This window comes from Physcomitrium patens, chromosome 11 (assembly GCF_059467195.1).
Source record: "Physcomitrium patens ecotype Gransden chromosome 11, ASM5946719v1, whole genome shotgun sequence".
Taxonomy (NCBI): Eukaryota; Viridiplantae; Streptophyta; class Bryopsida; order Funariales; family Funariaceae; genus Physcomitrium; species Physcomitrium patens.
The window spans coordinates 1,429,009-1,445,992 of NC_143420.1; the positions used below are offsets into that span (position 1 = coordinate 1,429,009).

Consider the following 16,984-nt stretch of genomic DNA (forward strand, 5'->3'; position numbering starts at 1 on the left):
TTATTCTTATTTTATTTTTATTTTTTAAAATTTATTTCTTGATCAACACTTCAATAGGAGTAATCAATTTTTGACTAAGCTACCACAAATTAGAATTTTATAGCTTTTTTGTTTCCAATGGCATGGGTTGCCACTAGTATTACATATATGTAAATCTTTATCTACTAGTAATAATGCAATAATAATTTCAGTATTATTACTATCCATTTTTTTACCAAAACAACCATATTACATCTCAATAATGTCTCTAATATTAATATTGTTAACATCCATTATAAATTGATTATTTTCATCAATCCAATAAGTGAATGTGAATCCCCACTGTTATTATAATTCTTATTGGAATTAACCTAAATCATAATAGGTAGTAACTTTGCATAACACTGCCTGAATTTAGAGGAATAGCATGTAATACACAGCATCTCTTTAACCAACCGGGAGACTCTGCAGAGCCAGCTTGCAATCCAGAAGTTCAAAAAACGAAATATAAAAAACATGTAGAAAATATAATGAAGCTAGCATAGATTGTGGAGATTGGGCTACTTTTGGACTTGTAAAATGTCAGTGAGATTGTTTCAAATGACCAAGATTCTCGTGGTCTCTCAGCATAGTTTTACTGAACGTTATTTAACTTTGTGATCTTGCAGTGAATCAATCTCACTCCCAATCCAAATCAGACAACTTTCGAGAAAGATGATTGCTTCTTTTCCGGTAGGTAGTTGTGAGATTGTGTCTTCCAACTTGTTCTGAAGGAGTCTAGAATCTTCAACCTTGTCTCAGAAGTTTTTGCTAATTCTCAATTGTGATTGCCTCCAATTCCGAGTTCAATCGAAGCTGCATGATTGTCACAGAATGTTGAACTCCCCAGTTGTCCATTTCATCTTTGTCTCGGATTCCTTCTCTCCACATGTACCTCCTAACGGTCCACTCTAGACCACCATCTACGGTGTCTAACTCCATTTGTAATTGCAAAATAACATCATGGTGTCTCATTTTTCTGTTGCCTGTCGAGTCATGGGCTTCAGAGCTTTCTGCATGATTCAGCTTCGTTCATTCTTGCATACCATAATCTCCTAACCGTTTTGCAAGACCTCTTCAGCATGTGTCTCCTCAATAGGTGCGATTCTCTTGGCTCTTGGTGCATGAGTTTGTCGCCCCTTAGGTCGGAGCAACAGAAACGACTTGCAGTTTCCAAGTCGAGCGAAACTCACAGTCCCAAGACGAGAGAAAATTTTGAACCCGCCTCTAACGTCCAACCGCACAAGAAGTGCATCCTCAGCAAATTGGTTCCCGTGCATTGTCTCCGCTACAAGAGTTTCGATACAACTGTTTCGCTCCCTGGTATAGCGGTGAACAACAATGTCTAGCTGCGAAGTAGTATCCACCCTCGAACAGATCAAGGTGTGAGCCCATCGAAGCGAACCGTTTGTGACCATCTCGTTTCCACGTGACCGGACTAGTTCAGTGCAACGCACTTCAGGAGCATTGTCGCACAATGCGACATCCCATGGAGCGTGGTGCCGTTTGCTCTATGTCTCACATACAATGACATGCAACGTCTCATGACGGGCACAACAACACACCATAGGACTGGACCTGCATTGGACGCATCGCACACCACATTACAAAGGCTGTCACACGAGCACTGCGTGCCTGAGGTCACGGAACAGATTTGTCACATTTATAGATATTTTCCCGCTTTCACAGGGGAGTACACAATGCCACTCTACTCGGGTGCACGCTCAGAAGATTTCCATCCACTTCGACCCCACGTGGAGACGGCAGTGCTCCAGCTTGGACCCTGAGAGCTCAGCTTCCGGGGACTCGAATTCCTGCACAGCATGCAAGTCAAAGCCATGAGTGGCAACCCCATGATCGTGATCGGCTCCGCTTCGCACAAGGCGGTGCACTCGCCGCCGCACTGTCGGCAGCATGTCCACAACCATGACGTACGAGGCAAGGCAGCAGGAGCAAAGACATCACCGGACGACGCGAAGGATGGGACGTGACAATTCGCTGCTACAACCCACCCCCTGGGGCGGCTGGGCGGCTGGAAGGCAAAGAACTGCATCAGCGTGGGAGAAGGCGTGAAAGCGTATCTTGGCACACGAAGCCCCTCGGGACGGCGATGCGGCATTTCTGGGGGATGCCGAGAGCGATCCGGGGAGCCACCCCTTGCGACCTGGCCAGGGGGTGGTTCAGGAGAGAACACAGACAGTTGGCTCCCGGAAGCCCCTTGCCCATGCTGGCGACGTTGGAGCAGCATTGCCTGGAGGGCCTCACGTTGGCATTCTTGCTGGCTGCAATACACGGCGCTAGTTGGAAGACGTCGCGGCTCCCGGAAGCCCCTTGCCCATGCTGGCGACGTTGGAGCAGCATTGCCTGGAGGGCCTCACGTTGGCATTCTTGCTGGCTGCAATACACGGCGCTAGTTGGAAGACGTCGCAGCCGGCTGCTTGGGAAGTGACCAGCATCTGAGAGGTCACAAGCAGGATCAAGGACACAGCGGCGACCGCGAGGAGCTTCATGGCGCTGGGACTGCGGCGTAGTGCAGCTGCAACTCCTGATTGAGGGAACGAAGAAGATGGGGAACTCGGGGTGGCGCAGGCAGGTGCTCAAGCATCGAGAGCGGGTGATGAAGGTGGAGAGGGAGAGCGGCGGCGGGTGGATCTTATAGCGTTCAGCTGAAGCAGGGAGGGAGGGAGGGAGAGAGACACACGTGGTGTGTTGAATTGTGCGGCGGGGGAGGATGCTGCAGGGATGAGCAGGTTGGTGGGGGTAGCTGCTACAGGGAAAGGGGAAAGGGGCTGCTGTGCTGTCATTTGGATTGCGGGGGGCAGGTCTAATAAAGCCCGGGGCTGGGAATGTCAACCTGCTCCTCGTTCTGAGAGAGTCTGATGTGGGTGTGTGTGTGTGTGTGTTTGTGTCAGTCAGAAGTGTGTGGGATGAAGCACTCGGGCGTCGGGCGGAGCAAGTGGAGCTTTCGCTGGTTCGGTCTTTGATTAAGAAATCTCACCTGCTCGCCCCCCTGCAACCGGAACTCACCAAGATATCAGGTTTTAGTTTTCTGACATAAAGGTTATTTTATAGCGGCAGAGGCACATTAATATTGAGGTTTGAGCTTGCTAGCAGATGTCTTTCCAAGTGAATATTGGCGCATTAACATTGAAATTCGAGGTTGCTTTCTATTGGGTGACATCCATCTACATTTTACTTCCAAACAGTTCCTCGGATACTTATTGGTTCATTGGAACGTTATTGTTAGATTGCTACCATAACGATTAGATAGCGTCTGTGTAAGAGTGATTGTTTAACTCAGAGACTATAGAATCTGTTCAAGTCTCAAGTGATTTGTGTGTAGTAAATAAAGTATTGATTTTTGTATTACTGTAAGCATGTTTATGAGAATCCATTAACTACGTTAGGTGTTGGGCCACTTCCCAACACTACATTGAGCGATTTTACAGACAATCTCTTCTGCAGAGATTAACACAATTCAGTAGATAATATTTTTCACAAAATTATTTTCTTAAACAATTTCAGCATGGATAAGAACGACAAGTTGTGAACAGATTAGAGACACGTCCTATTATCGAACCAATCTCAATTACTTCTGATGATCAACTTCTGCTAGATGCTTGGGATGAGAAAAAAGTCAATGCTAGAATGTTTATTAGCTAATCTATTACACGAAAGATACTCGGAAAGCTTACTAGCTGCATGAATGCCGCTGCGATGTGGCACAAATTATGTTCGCTCCACCTGAAAAAGACCCTCGAGAGTATCTTCACTCTTCAAGGAATTTTTATTCGATTATAGGACGCAAGTTACAAACGACATTTCTTCACACATACAAAACATTACTGAAATGACAGGTATTCTTGCAGGTCTTGGACACAACGTACCAAAAAAAATGATTATATCAAAAATCATATACAGCCTACCACTTAGCTATAATAGCATTATAGCATTTTAGTAGCTTGGTCAAATGTTCCAAATATTAATCAAACCGTCGACAACTAGAGAAACGATTATTACGCCACGAAAGTTTGTTGCAGTGCCAAGGAGGAGCTGATATTAACGCAGATCAAGCCTTCTTTACCTGCTCCAATGCTTAACCTACAAGACCGCTGAACAGAAGAGAACTAAACAAGAAAGATATCCACTATATTCGTGATCTAAAGGCTCGCACTAAATGCTACAATTGCCACAAGCTCGGCCATTGGTCGTCTGATTGCACAAAGCCAAAGCGAAATTGTACAGCAAAGACCCTGGGAGAATCGATGGTGGTATGAATGATGCCAACTTCGCTAAAAGCCTCTATCTCTAAAATACCTCCGACGACGACTCCAAATCTGGATCCGACACAGATTTTGGATTCATAGTCAACACGGCAATTTCTAGTCATGCTAATGTTGTTCAATCTTCGGTTGATGCTTGGTTTGCGGAAAGTGGTGCAAGCGAGTACATTATCGATTGCCATGATTGGTTTTCACACACACACTATATACCCGAGGGCACACACACGATCCAAATCGCAGACAACACCAAGCTATGGGTTCGAGGCCGCAGCAGTATTCAGATCCAATGTTTAATCAACAAAAAATACAGAAATGGAGTAATCAATGATGTCCTCTATGTCTCGCAATTGAAGAAAAATTTATTCTCTGTGGGCCTCGTCTCTGAACAAAACATTTCATTTATAACACATCCAAGGCGATGTGAATTTCGAACAAAAAGTGGAAAGAAAGTGATGGAGGGCACACGTTTTCACAAGCTATATCAGTTATCTATCCATGTGATACCACCCCAAACAATTTCTTCAACTACATCAAAATCAGAAAATGATTATACTACAACAACTATTTTGAATTTTAAAACTGAAAATGATACCTTAAATTCTCAGCAGACAGCCAGTTTCCTCAAGCCAGCATGATATTTTTTTTTTCTTCATTTTTGCACACAGATGGCGCGGCTTTTTCAACTAGTACTTCTTTTTTGTCTAATGATTTACAATTATGGCATGCTCGTATGGGCCATGTTAACATTCCTACGATTCATGGGATGAATATTCGGCAGAGTCTACTGGATTTTAAGCTCGACAGCAACGATTTACTTCCGCATCCTTGTGAAGGCTACATGAAAGGAAAATAGCAAAAATAGTCATATAAACATGATCCAACAAAACAACGCTCGTCTTTACCAAGACAACTCATACATGGCGATGTCTCAGGAAAGAAAACAAGCATTCCTTCACTAAATGGTTCTCTTTATTACATTTTATATAAGGATGATGCTACAACATTTCGTTTCGTACATTTTGCTGAAAGGAAATCTGAAGCTTTTCCATTCTTTAAACAAGTTGTTAATCTTGTCAAACGGGATACAGGACACAATGTACTTGCATTTCGAACAGATCAAGGACAAGAATTTTGTAATATTGCTTTCGATCTATTTCTCAATGAAAGTTATATCAAGAGACAAACAAGTACAGATTACACACCACAACAAAATGGCTATATTGAAAGAGACAATCAAATATTTTCTCCATCAACATAAAAAATTACTAATCAAAAACCCTGATTACCTTCACCGCACTAAATATATCCATATAAAGTATTTTTCGATAAAAGAGCATTATGAAAACAGATTCATGGATTTCCAATACATATACATCAATGATTAGATTGCTCATATATTAACTAAAGCTTTGCCAAAAGACACATTTCAACAACTTCGTCATTTGCTCAACTTCCGACCATTCCATGAGAATAAGTGAGAGAAGGACTTGCATTCTTAGTAAAATGTTTTTGGATGAGTGGAAGTATTGGATGACATCCATCCACATTCTGCTTCCATCAAATTGAAGAATTCATTGGATACTTATTGCTTTACTGGAATGTTATTGTTAGTTCGCTACAATAACAATTAGCAAGTGTTTGCATAAAAATGATTGTTCAACTCAGAGATTAGAGAATCTGTTCAAGACTCAAATGATTTGTGTAAAGTAAATAAAGTATTGATTGTTGTATTACTATGAGCATATATATGAGAATCCATTAACTTTGTTATTATCTACTATTCTTTGTTTAAGTAAATATAGCCTTATTTAATGTCTCATGTATTTCATCTTTAAAGTTATTATAAATAAGATATTTTAAGCAAGACTTTAGAGCTAATTAATAATATAAAATAAAAATTATTTTAATTAAAAGATAAATACTAATTTTTACTTATAAAAATAATTAAGTTATTACAAAAATTAATGACTAAATTTTAGTTCAAAATAAAATTATTTTACTTTGCTAATTAATGTTAGAATCTTGCTTGAAATATCTTATTTATAATCATTCTAAAATTTATATGCTTTTGTTAAGGACAAGAATTCAAAAAAAGATATGTAAATAAGTGAGATATATATATATCAAAGAGAGATGAAAAAATTAAATAAGTATGTATATTCAAAAAGATATTAGAATGGTGTTAAAAGGCAAGAAAAACTAAAGAATCTTGAAACTAAATTAGAAATAAGAAAAGAGTTGACAAGAGTGAAGAAGACTTAATTCTTGTTTCTATATATATTATCTACTATGGAGCTATATGAGGATATTCTATAGGACCTTCAACATGTGTCTAATTTAGAAGACACTTGTTTTCATTTATAAAACAAGTATCTTATATATATGCCACATAGTTAATTTGTATCACAAGCTACTGACATATGAAACATGTGGCTAACTTGTTGACCAAGTGTTTATTCTTTTAATCACTTATTGACACTTGTAAAGATAAAATTGTATCTATAAAGCTTTTAAGAAGCTTTTCTATAAGATATCATTAAATTAATCTACTTTTATTTATTTCTACTTATTCATATTATTTAAAAAATTATTAGAATAAATATGTATGTTCCTCTCATTATCTCCCCTTTTAAGAACAAGTTCCACAATGAGCAGTGGTCATATGTTGATGAAGTCCAAAATTCAACAAATTGCATTTGTCACATATTTTCATCTTTTTTTTCTTTTAAAGATAATTGATAAGTCTTCTTAGCCATTGATAATGTCCCATTCTAAAGCAAAAAGACCACTCTAATATTTCATCATTATTGACGCCTTTATAACTTCTTTCAAACAAAATATCTATAATACTATCAAAAATTATTTCTACTTCCAATAAAATCACCAAATATTGGAAGTCTCTTTCAAGGTTGTGGTATCAAATTCATTTTATCTTACCATTTATTTAAGAAAGAACATATCATTTTTAAAGGTATTCATCTTTATTATGTCATCTTGAAAGCCGTAACAATTGCAATGACTTGTTTAGTAAGTTAACAAACAATAGCTTTTGAGTTGAATTTATTGGATGTTGGTTCTCTACCTTGTTAGTATCACTAATACAAAGAAATCACATTAAAGAATAAAAGATGGAATGTAATCTTTATTAAACATCTTTCTTTTTATTATTAATAAATTAGTTGATTCTGATAGATATTATTGATGAAAAACTTATTTTGATTTTGATACATATTGTTGATGAAAAACTTTGACTTTTTTTACTGCATTTATAAGATTCTTGATTGGTTTTTATGTATATTTACTAATATCATATGTGTACCAATGAATAAGCTAAACTTTTAAACCTATTTTAGAGATGTCTTGAGTCTAAGACTTCTTTCACTTCAAATTCTTCATTATTATCTATTTCTATAGAAGGTAGTGTCATTTGTCTCCTTTTTAAGATATTCACTATCATATATTACCCAAAGAAAGATAAGTAAAATACAAGATGGATCTTTATAGACTTTAATAGATGTAATCAATATGCAATTAGATTGATTTATTCATAAATAAAAAATGGCTCAAGTTCTTGGTAGTCAAACTTGTGACAAGCATAAATTGGCTTGATATTACAACAAAGTAATCATACCTTATCACCAACATAGAATTGAGATTGCTTCTTGTGATATATATTTGCATTGATCTTTTGTTATTCTTAAAGTCTTTTTACTTATATTTTTATTATTATATATAGCTCAAATAAATGATTTGTCATATCTTTTGCTATAAAAATATTAATTTTAAAAAAATCAAAAGCATCAAATTATAAATGATAATCATAATTAGTAAAAAAAAAAATTATTGAATAGAAAAATATATCATATTATTATAAGAAAATTCTACCAGTGATAAAAAAAAAGTTGTATAATCAACTTATTAGTAATTGATGATATATATTAAATATTATTTTAAAACTTAATTTACATGCTTTGTTTATCTATCAATTTGAAGATAAAAAACTGAAGATAGTTTTATGTCCACCTTTAAAATCTTGAAAAGAATTTTTTAAAATCTTAATATAAATTGAATCTTTCTATTCAATATAATATCCTTGGATAATCTATAATAGTATTAGATGTTGTAAAGGAAGAGTTTAGCTATTTTTTCACTTTTGATAGATTTTGTGCATGATACAAAATATACTATCTTGGTGAAACAATCTACTATCACAAATATAAAATCATAAGAACTTGAGATTGGAAAATTTGTTATAAAATCAATAAAAAAAAACCATGATTATTCTAAAACAGATAATAGTTAAAAAAAGTCCACAAGATTGATGACAAGGAGTTTTTAATCTTCAAGAAACATCATATGATTGGGCAAAGTCTTTAATTTCTATCTACATTTGAAGCCAATAAAAATCTTTGGATATTAGCTCTATTATTTTATTATATCAAAAATGTCATGGTACAAAAAGTTGTAATGAGCTTAAAGAACATGCAATCATTCTTCATCTTTTGGAATATATAAGTATTTCTAAAAAAAAAGAATAGATTATTTTTAAACTCAAACTTAGAAGTATCATGAGACTTAAAAGAAATATTCTTAATATTATGAAGAAGAAGATTAGAAGACATATTTGATTGAACTTATTTGAAAAAGATTGAAATAATAATATATATTGATTTCATTACTCAAAGATGAAAATGCTCTAATTTCAAGAGAATTATTTTTTATTAATCAAATGTTGTATTTTTTTTTTTGATACAAGATAAGAATGTCTAGAAAAGATGTTTAATAAATTTTGTTATTTTTTAATCAAAAAGTAATTTTAAATCCAAATTTCAATAAAGACATACTCTAATAGGCTTAGAAAAAATTCAAAACACATAGTGCCATGAAACACTCAAGGTTCTTGGATCCATATATATAATAATTGGATTGGAAGCACCTTCTAATTAATGATAATATTCTTGAATGAATTCATAATTGTAAAAAAACTCTTTATTGTAGATCTTATAGTTAATCTTGACTATGAAAAATTTCTTAGAATGGAAAGCTACTAAGTGGAATTTATTATCTGCTTTCATTTGTAACTATACAACACCTAAGATTTACTCTAATGAATTTATTTCCATAAAAAATGCCTTGAAAAAATTGATACAATACAAGATTGATATCAATATAAAAGGTGTCTTTAAAGTTTTAAAAGATGCTTTGGCTTCTTTTCTCTACTTAAGTTTATTTTTACATGTTAAATGTATAAGTAGAATTATAATTTTTAAAAACTTTTGATGAAGATATAATAATAATTGAAAAATTTTAAAAAACATTGGATATTTCTTATTATTTTTGAAACCTTATAATCCATGATAATCTAGACTTTTTTAAGATCCATCAAAAGGCTATCTTTTGAAATAATATATCATAAAAAGTTAACTTAAGTACTATAAAATTAACTTAAGTACATCATTTATTAAATATTAAAAAATTATTGGCATATTTGTAAGTCCAAAAGACATGACATTGTATTCAAAAAATTTATACTTGGTTTGAAATGTGATTTTTCATTCATCTCCTTCTTTGATGCATACCAAATTGTATGTTTCTTGTAGATCTATTTTGATATAGATCTTAGGATAATTTAATTGGTGAAGAAGTGATGATATTAAGGATAGAGGATATCTGTTTTTAATAGTAATCTTGTTAAGTTCTCAATAATCCATACATATTTGCAATAATCTATCATTTTATTTTTTTACAAATAAGATTATAGCTTATATTTAAGATTTAGAATAGTGTATTTTATTCTTGGCTAAGTTTTCATCAATATAATTCTTGAGTTCACTCAATTTATTTTATGAAAATTTTTAGATTGGTCCAATGGCAATTGGGCTCTTTCTTTAAAATTAATTAAGTAACTATAAGCGGAATGTTCTAGAAGAGTATCAATATTTTTTTTTTTTTTCCAAAAATATCTTTATAATCTTAATATTGGCTTAGAATACCAGCTTAAGTCTTTTTAACATTGGAATTAGATGTGGCATATATAACGTAAGATGATCATTTTTTTATAACATACAAAAAAATTCTTATACATATAAATATGGATTTGATCATATTAGACTTTTGACTTTCTACTTGTTTGACAAAACTTTCAATTATACTCTCAAAAAAGTCAAGTCTATAGAAAATCCAATTATTTAAGGATTATATTTTTTTAACTATGATAAATTCAAAATAATTAGATTAAAAAAAATTATATTAAATATCACAAAACTACTATGACCATTAGTTGCTATTTTTATAGGAAGAATTTTATGAATAATATCTTCAAAAGACAATAGAAAATTATCTATGATTTTCACATGAACAAGTTTAGTTTTTCCATACTATAGATATGCTAAGTTTTTTTTAACAAACCCTTCATGTAAAAAACAAGTTGAGACTCTTGAATTTAATGAGACAGAGACTTTGTGATGTTTAGATTTTAAACTAACATCTATTGTAAAAAAAAGAGAGAGTTCTAAGAAAAGGATATGACTTTCACTAGATATTACATAAGATTCCAACTCCACAATGTCTATTATAGCTTGACAAATTTGTTTTCTAACATATTATCTTTTTTGATAACCATACTTTTTATTTTGTAGTTACATTGCTTCTTTGAATAATGTTGAGTAATGTGCTTAAATTATCCATAATATAAATATAATTCTTTTTAATAATGACAAATCTTTTTTTATTCAATAAGAGATTTAAAATACATCACATCAATTTGTATATCCTATATTTTTAAGTGCATATATTGAAAAGACATTGGTATTGCCATTAAATTGTAATAAAGATAAGGCCTACTTATGTAATTTTTAAAATTGAAATATAAAAAATTGATTGTTACATTTTAAAGCAAAATTAATCACTTAACTTAATGTTTGAGAATCAAGTAAGTTGAGCATCAATTTCTTTATCTCATATTAAAATCCATAGAAAATTAGCTAATGAATGGAATATTATTCCACTTAATATTAATTGTAAGTTGTCAAAATTATGAAACATATAATATTATTGATTGATTGCCTTATTGTAAAATATAGATCTTATTGATTGTAATACAAATTGTATTATGTTCTTTATACATGAATTGAAACTCTACTAAGAAAGCCTCTAAATTATCTAATATTAGGCCATGTTATCAAGAAAAGATAAAAATTATAATAATGCAAAACTTAAAAGTAGTATTTCAATGTATTTGACCTATGAACTTGGATTTGGATAGCTTTAGAGTTGAAGTTTAATGACTAATTGTACTTGATTGATGAATCCTTGAAACTTTGAACTTGTGCCACTAAACTTCTTGGATAAAATAACTCTTACTATTTTAATATTTGAACAATGTTCCACCATAAAAAGAGTGACATGATTCAGTGTAGATATTGAAGTAGCTTCAATCATCTTTATATCTTTACTTCTTGTCAATCTTATTGTTTCTTATAGAGATAAATTGAATTGATGCATTGCAAGCATTAATTCAATAAATTGCTCTTATATTTGTACCATTGAAATCTTCATTTTAATAAGATGTGCTATGATAACTTTAAAGAAAAAGAAGATGTTTAAAATCACTTAAGACAAGTAGAATACAGGATTTGAAAACAAAAAAATGTGAAAAAAAATATCAATTTAGAAGTGGATAATCTATAACTTTTAATATGCTTATGTTTTATTTAAAAAAAAAAAAAAAAAAAAAAAAAAAAAAAAAAAAAACTTCAATCCACTTTTAATCAAGAAAAAACAAAGCTCTAGTATTGAAAATGTACTCTTGTCAATTTATCAAGGACAAAAATTTAATAAAGGCAAATAAAAAATCAAAAAAAGATGATAAAATAGAAATAAATATGTATATTTTGAAAGAAACTAAAATGGCTATTGCCAGAAGATAAAAAAATTAGAGTTCCTTGAAATTAGACTACAAACAAAAAAAGAATTGATAAGAGTGAAGAAGGCTTTATTCTTCTTTTTATATATAATATCTATCTAAAAGCTATGTAGCAATATTTTATAAGACTTGAAATATGTGTTGAATTTGTGAGACATGTGTCTTAACCTACAAGACAAATTTTCTATTTGTGCACTATATAATTAACTTGTACCACAAGCTAACAACATATGTAACACATGAATAACTTGTTGGCATAATATTCATCCTACCTATCACCTATAAATGCATATAAAGATGGAATTGCATCTATAAAGCTTCTTGGAAGCTTTCTACTAAATATTATGAAATTAATTTACTTTTATCTACTTCTACTTATCCATATTATCTACATAACTATAGAAATAAATATGTATGTCCATGACAATTGTATACTAAGTAATTGGATTGTGAAAGTTGCAAAATTGGAACACTTAAATCTCCATCTATTACTCTAACACTGATTGGAGCAATGCCAACCAACTTCCATTATCAAATGATATCTCGATCCTACTTTGCACATAATTAAAGGCCATAAAAAAATCCCCCAACTCCAAAATATGGGCTCGCATTAGCAATACATGGCAATAGATCGTCAAAACAAGTCACCTGAAGCACTCACACATGGGGCTTTGATTTAGCCTAGAACTCACCTTCCTCCTAAGACCAATTTTCTCCATGTAGAGGACAAATGCACTCTTCAACTGAGGACTCTATAGGATTGGCATGTTGGATACAACAAGAAAAGAGAAACCTAACATGAAAGGAAGTACAACAAAAATTCTGTGAGATGACCACAGAGGCCACCAAATTGGACCTATTCATAGCAGCCATTCAAACCATTTTTGGCACTCTTCTCCAGTGAGCCCAACATGAACTTTGACAGGGCAAATTAGGGTTGTATACATCAAACTCTGCATCCTAACCTGCCTTAGTTGCGCAGGCCTCCCAGACATCCCCCCCCCCCCCCCCGATCAGTCTTCCAAACAGAACTCCAAGGTGGTTACTTCTGTGTGAACCCCTGCAAACAAACCCTATTCCCCACCCATGTCCTCTCACTCATATTTTGGACCAACCCTCACCTCACCAACAACATCTCCACTGACATAGACGACAATTTGGACATTGACTGCACAACAATCGGTTAGGATCTTGGGGTGAACTAAGCACCCCGAAACGCCACACTAAATTCTTCTACTGTCTTGTCTACAATATTAGATTTGATCCCGCACGCTACGAATGGGACAATTACATGCAGATTTTGCAGTTCTCCACAAAAAAGGACGTGATTACAAAACCAATATCAAACAACAAGTTATTCTCACAGCTCGGGGTGGAGGCTCCATCTAGACAACGATCGACCAATAAGTTGACGCTATCTTTGGCACCCCAAATGAACCAGGAAGGAATGTTAATGTGCCTCTGCCGCTATAAAATAACCTTTATGTCAGAAAACTAAAACCTGATATCTTGGTGAGTTCCGGTTGCAGGGGGGCGAGCAGGTGAGATTTCTTAATCAAAGACCGAACCAGCGAAAGCTCCACTTGCTCCGCCCGACGCCCGAGTGCTTCATCCCACACACTTCTGACTGACACAAACACACACACACACACCCACATCAGACTCTCTCAGAACGAGGAGCAGGTTGACATTCCCAGCCCCGGGCTTTATTAGACCTGCCCCCCGCAATCCAAATGACAGCACAGCAGCCCCTTTCCCCTTTCCCTGTAGCAGCTACCCCCACCAACCTGCTCATCCCTGCAGCATCCTCCCCCGCCGCACAATTCAACACACCACGTGTGTCTCTCTCCCTCCCTCCCTCCCTGCTTCAGCTGAACGCTATAAGATCCACCCGCCGCCGCTCTCCCTCTCCACCTTCATCACCCGCTCTCGATGCTTGAGCACCTGCCTGCGCCACCCCGAGTTCCCCATCTTCTTCGTTCCCTCAATCAGGAGTTGCAGCTGCACTACGCCGCAGTCCCAGCGCCATGAAGCTCCTCGCGGTCGCCGCTGTGTCCTTGATCCTGCTTGTGACCTCTCAGATGCTGGTCACTTCCCAAGCAGCCGGCTGCGACGTCTTCCAACTAGCGCCGTGTATTGCAGCCAGCAAGAATGCCAACGTGAGGCCCTCCAGGCAATGCTGCTCCAACGTCGCCAGCATGGGCAAGGGGCTTCCGGGAGCCGCGACGTCTTCCAACTAGCGCCGTGTATTGCAGCCAGCAAGAATGCCAACGTGAGGCCCTCCAGGCAATGCTGCTCCAACGTCGCCAGCATGGGCAAGGGGCTTCCGGGAGCCAACTGTCTGTGTTCTCTCCTGAACCACCCCCTGGCCAGGTCGCAAGGGGTGGCTCCCCGGATCGCTCTCGGCATCCCCCAGAAATGCCGCATCGCCGTCCCGAGGGGCTTCGTGTGCCAAGATACGCTTTCACGCCTTCTCCCACGCTGATGCAGTTCTTTGCCTTCCAGCCGCCCAGCCGCCCCAGGGGGTGGGTTGTAGCAGCGAATTGTCACGTCCCATCCTTCGCGTCGTCCGGTGATGTCTTTGCTCCTGCTGCCTTGCCTCGTACGTCATGGTTGTGGACATGCTGCCGACAGTGCGGCGGCGAGTGCACCGCCTTGTGCGAAGCGGAGCCGATCACGATCATGGGGTTGCCACTCATGGCTTTGACTTGCATGCTGTGCAGGAATTCGAGTCCCCGGAAGCTGAGCTCTCAGGGTCCAAGCTGGAGCACTGCCGTCTCCACGTGGGGTCGAAGTGGATGGAAATCTTCTGAGCGTGCACCCGAGTAGAGTGGCATTGTGTACTCCCCTGTGAAAGCGGGAAAATATCTATAAATGTGACAAATCTGTTCCGTGACCTCAGGCACGCAGTGCTCGTGTGACAGCCTTTGTAATGTGGTGTGCGATGCGTCCAATGCAGGTCCAGTCCTATGGTGTGTTGTTGTGCCCGTCATGAGACGTTGCATGTCATTGTATGTGAGACATAGAGCAAACGGCACCACGCTCCATGGGATGTCGCATTGTGCGACAATGCTCCTGAAGTGCGTTGCACTGAACTAGTCCGGTCACGTGGAAACGAGATGGTCACAAACGGTTCGCTTCGATGGGCTCACACCTTGATCTGTTCGAGGGTGGATACTACTTCGCAGCTAGACATTGTTGTTCACCGCTATACCAGGGAGCGAAACAGTTGTATCGAAACTCTTGTAGCGGAGACAATGCACGGGAACCAATTTGCTGAGGATGCACTTCTTGTGCGGTTGGACGTTAGAGGCGGGTTCAAAATTTTCTCTCGTCTTGGGACTGTGAGTTTCGCTCGACTTGGAAACTGCAAGTCGTTTCTGTTGCTCCGACCTAAGGGGCGACAAACTCATGCACCAAGAGCCAAGAGAATCGCACCTATTGAGGAGACACATGCTGAAGAGGTCTTGCAAAACGGTTAGGAGATTATGGTATGCAAGAATGAACGAAGCTGAATCATGCAGAAAGCTCTGAAGCCCATGACTCGACAGGCAACAGAAAAATGAGACACCATGATGTTATTTTGCAATTACAAATGGAGTTAGACACCGTAGATGGTGGTCTAGAGTGGACCGTTAGGAGGTACATGTGGAGAGAAGGAATCCGAGACAAAGATGAAATGGACAACTGGGGAGTTCAACATTCTGTGACAATCATGCAGCTTCGATTGAACTCGGAATTGGAGGCAATCACAATTGAGAATTAGCAAAAACTTCTGAGACAAGGTTGAAGATTCTAGACTCCTTCAGAACAAGTTGGAAGACACAATCTCACAACTACCTACCGGAAAAGAAGCAATCATCTTTCTCGAAAGTTGTCTGATTTGGATTGGGAGTGAGATTGATTCACTGCAAGATCACAAAGTTAAATAACGTTCAGTAAAACTATGCTGAGAGACCACGAGAATCTTGGTCATTTGAAACAATCTCACTGACATTTTACAAGTCCAAAAGTAGCCCAATCTCCACAATCTATGCTAGCTTCATTATATTTTCTACATGTTTTTTATATTTCGTTTTTTGAACTTCTGGATTGCAAGCTGGCTCTGCAGAGTCTCCCGGTTGGTTAAAGAGATGCTGTGTATTACATGCTATTCCTCTAAATTCAGGCAGTGTTATGCAAAGTTACTACCTATTATGATTTAGGTTAATTCCAATAAGAATTATAATAACAGTGGGGATTCACATTCACTTATTGGATTGATGAAAATAATCAATTTATAATGGATGTTAACAATATTAATATTAGAGACATTATTGAGATGTAATATGGTTGTTTTGGTAGGCATTATTAGAGATCTCCAACAAACAGTTTGTTTTCATTAGGCTCACCTTCAAAATACATATTTTTGGTCAACTTGTACATTTAATTTGAGATCAAATTTTTCATTGTTGCTAAAAAACATCAACAATCTGGTCTTATAAGCCTTCAATAACAACAAGAAGAATCTACTAGAATCCTTTACCACATACTTTAGTTATTCTACCAAACAACTTATTGATGTTATTTATGTTTTGGAGAGTTCTATGTATTGTCTTAACACAATAGTAGTGTTGCATTGGTATCTCATCCTAGATAATAAAATTTGTTTTTCTTGGCACATTTGTGTATAGTGTATTCTTTGCAATATTGCAAACAAATCTTTATCAACATGGAGTGGAATTTTAAACATAGATTGGCAATCCGTCCATCACTTAAA

General features: G+C 36.1%; 2 protein-coding genes across 3 annotated transcripts; one reads left to right on the plus strand and one right to left on the minus strand.

The window, feature by feature from the left end:
• Positions 1-1,646: 1,646 nt before the first annotated feature.
• LOC112288684 (uncharacterized) lies at positions 1,647-14,196 on the minus strand. The gene is made up of 5 exons (XM_090253984.1): positions 14,117-14,196; positions 13,941-14,022; positions 13,794-13,852; positions 3,017-3,028; positions 1,647-2,842 (listed from the first exon to the last, which is right to left on the minus strand). The coding sequence occupies exons 1-5, from the start codon at positions 14,194-14,196 to the stop codon at positions 2,071-2,073; spliced, it is 1,005 nt and encodes a 334-aa protein (XP_090110110.1). The 3' UTR covers positions 1,647-2,070.
• On the plus strand, positions 13,990-16,606 carry LOC141045923 (uncharacterized). Of its 2 annotated transcripts, none has more exons than XM_073537179.2 (2): positions 13,990-14,797; positions 14,949-16,606. In XM_073537179.2, exon 2 carries the CDS (start codon positions 15,345-15,347, stop codon positions 15,705-15,707), a length of 363 nt encoding a protein of 120 aa, XP_073393280.1. In that variant the 5' UTR covers positions 13,990-14,797; positions 14,949-15,344; the 3' UTR covers positions 15,708-16,606. The 2 variants fall into 2 exon arrangements, with proteins under 2 accessions (XP_073393280.1, XP_073393281.1); XM_073537180.2 differs by having other exon boundaries at positions 14,949-15,134.
• Positions 16,607-16,984: the final 378 nt, after the last annotated feature.

Excerpts from the sequence above, each read along its gene's own strand:
- LOC112288684 (XM_090253984.1), bottom strand. The coding sequence starts at position 14,196 with ATGGGGAACTCGGGGTGGCGCAGGCAGGTGCTCAAGCATCGAGAGCGG. Across the intron at positions 14,023-14,116 it reads GAGAGGGAGAGCGGCGGCGG|GGATGAGCAGGTTGGTGGGG; the intron begins GTGGATCTTATA and ends AGGATGCTGCAG. Across the intron at positions 13,853-13,940 it reads ATTTGGATTGCGGGGGGCAG|TCAGAAGTGTGTGGGATGAA; the intron begins GTCTAATAAAGC and ends TGTTTGTGTCAG.
- LOC141045923 (XM_073537179.2), top strand. The coding sequence starts at position 15,345 with ATGGTCACAAACGGTTCGCTTCGATGGGCTCACACCTTGATCTGTTCG.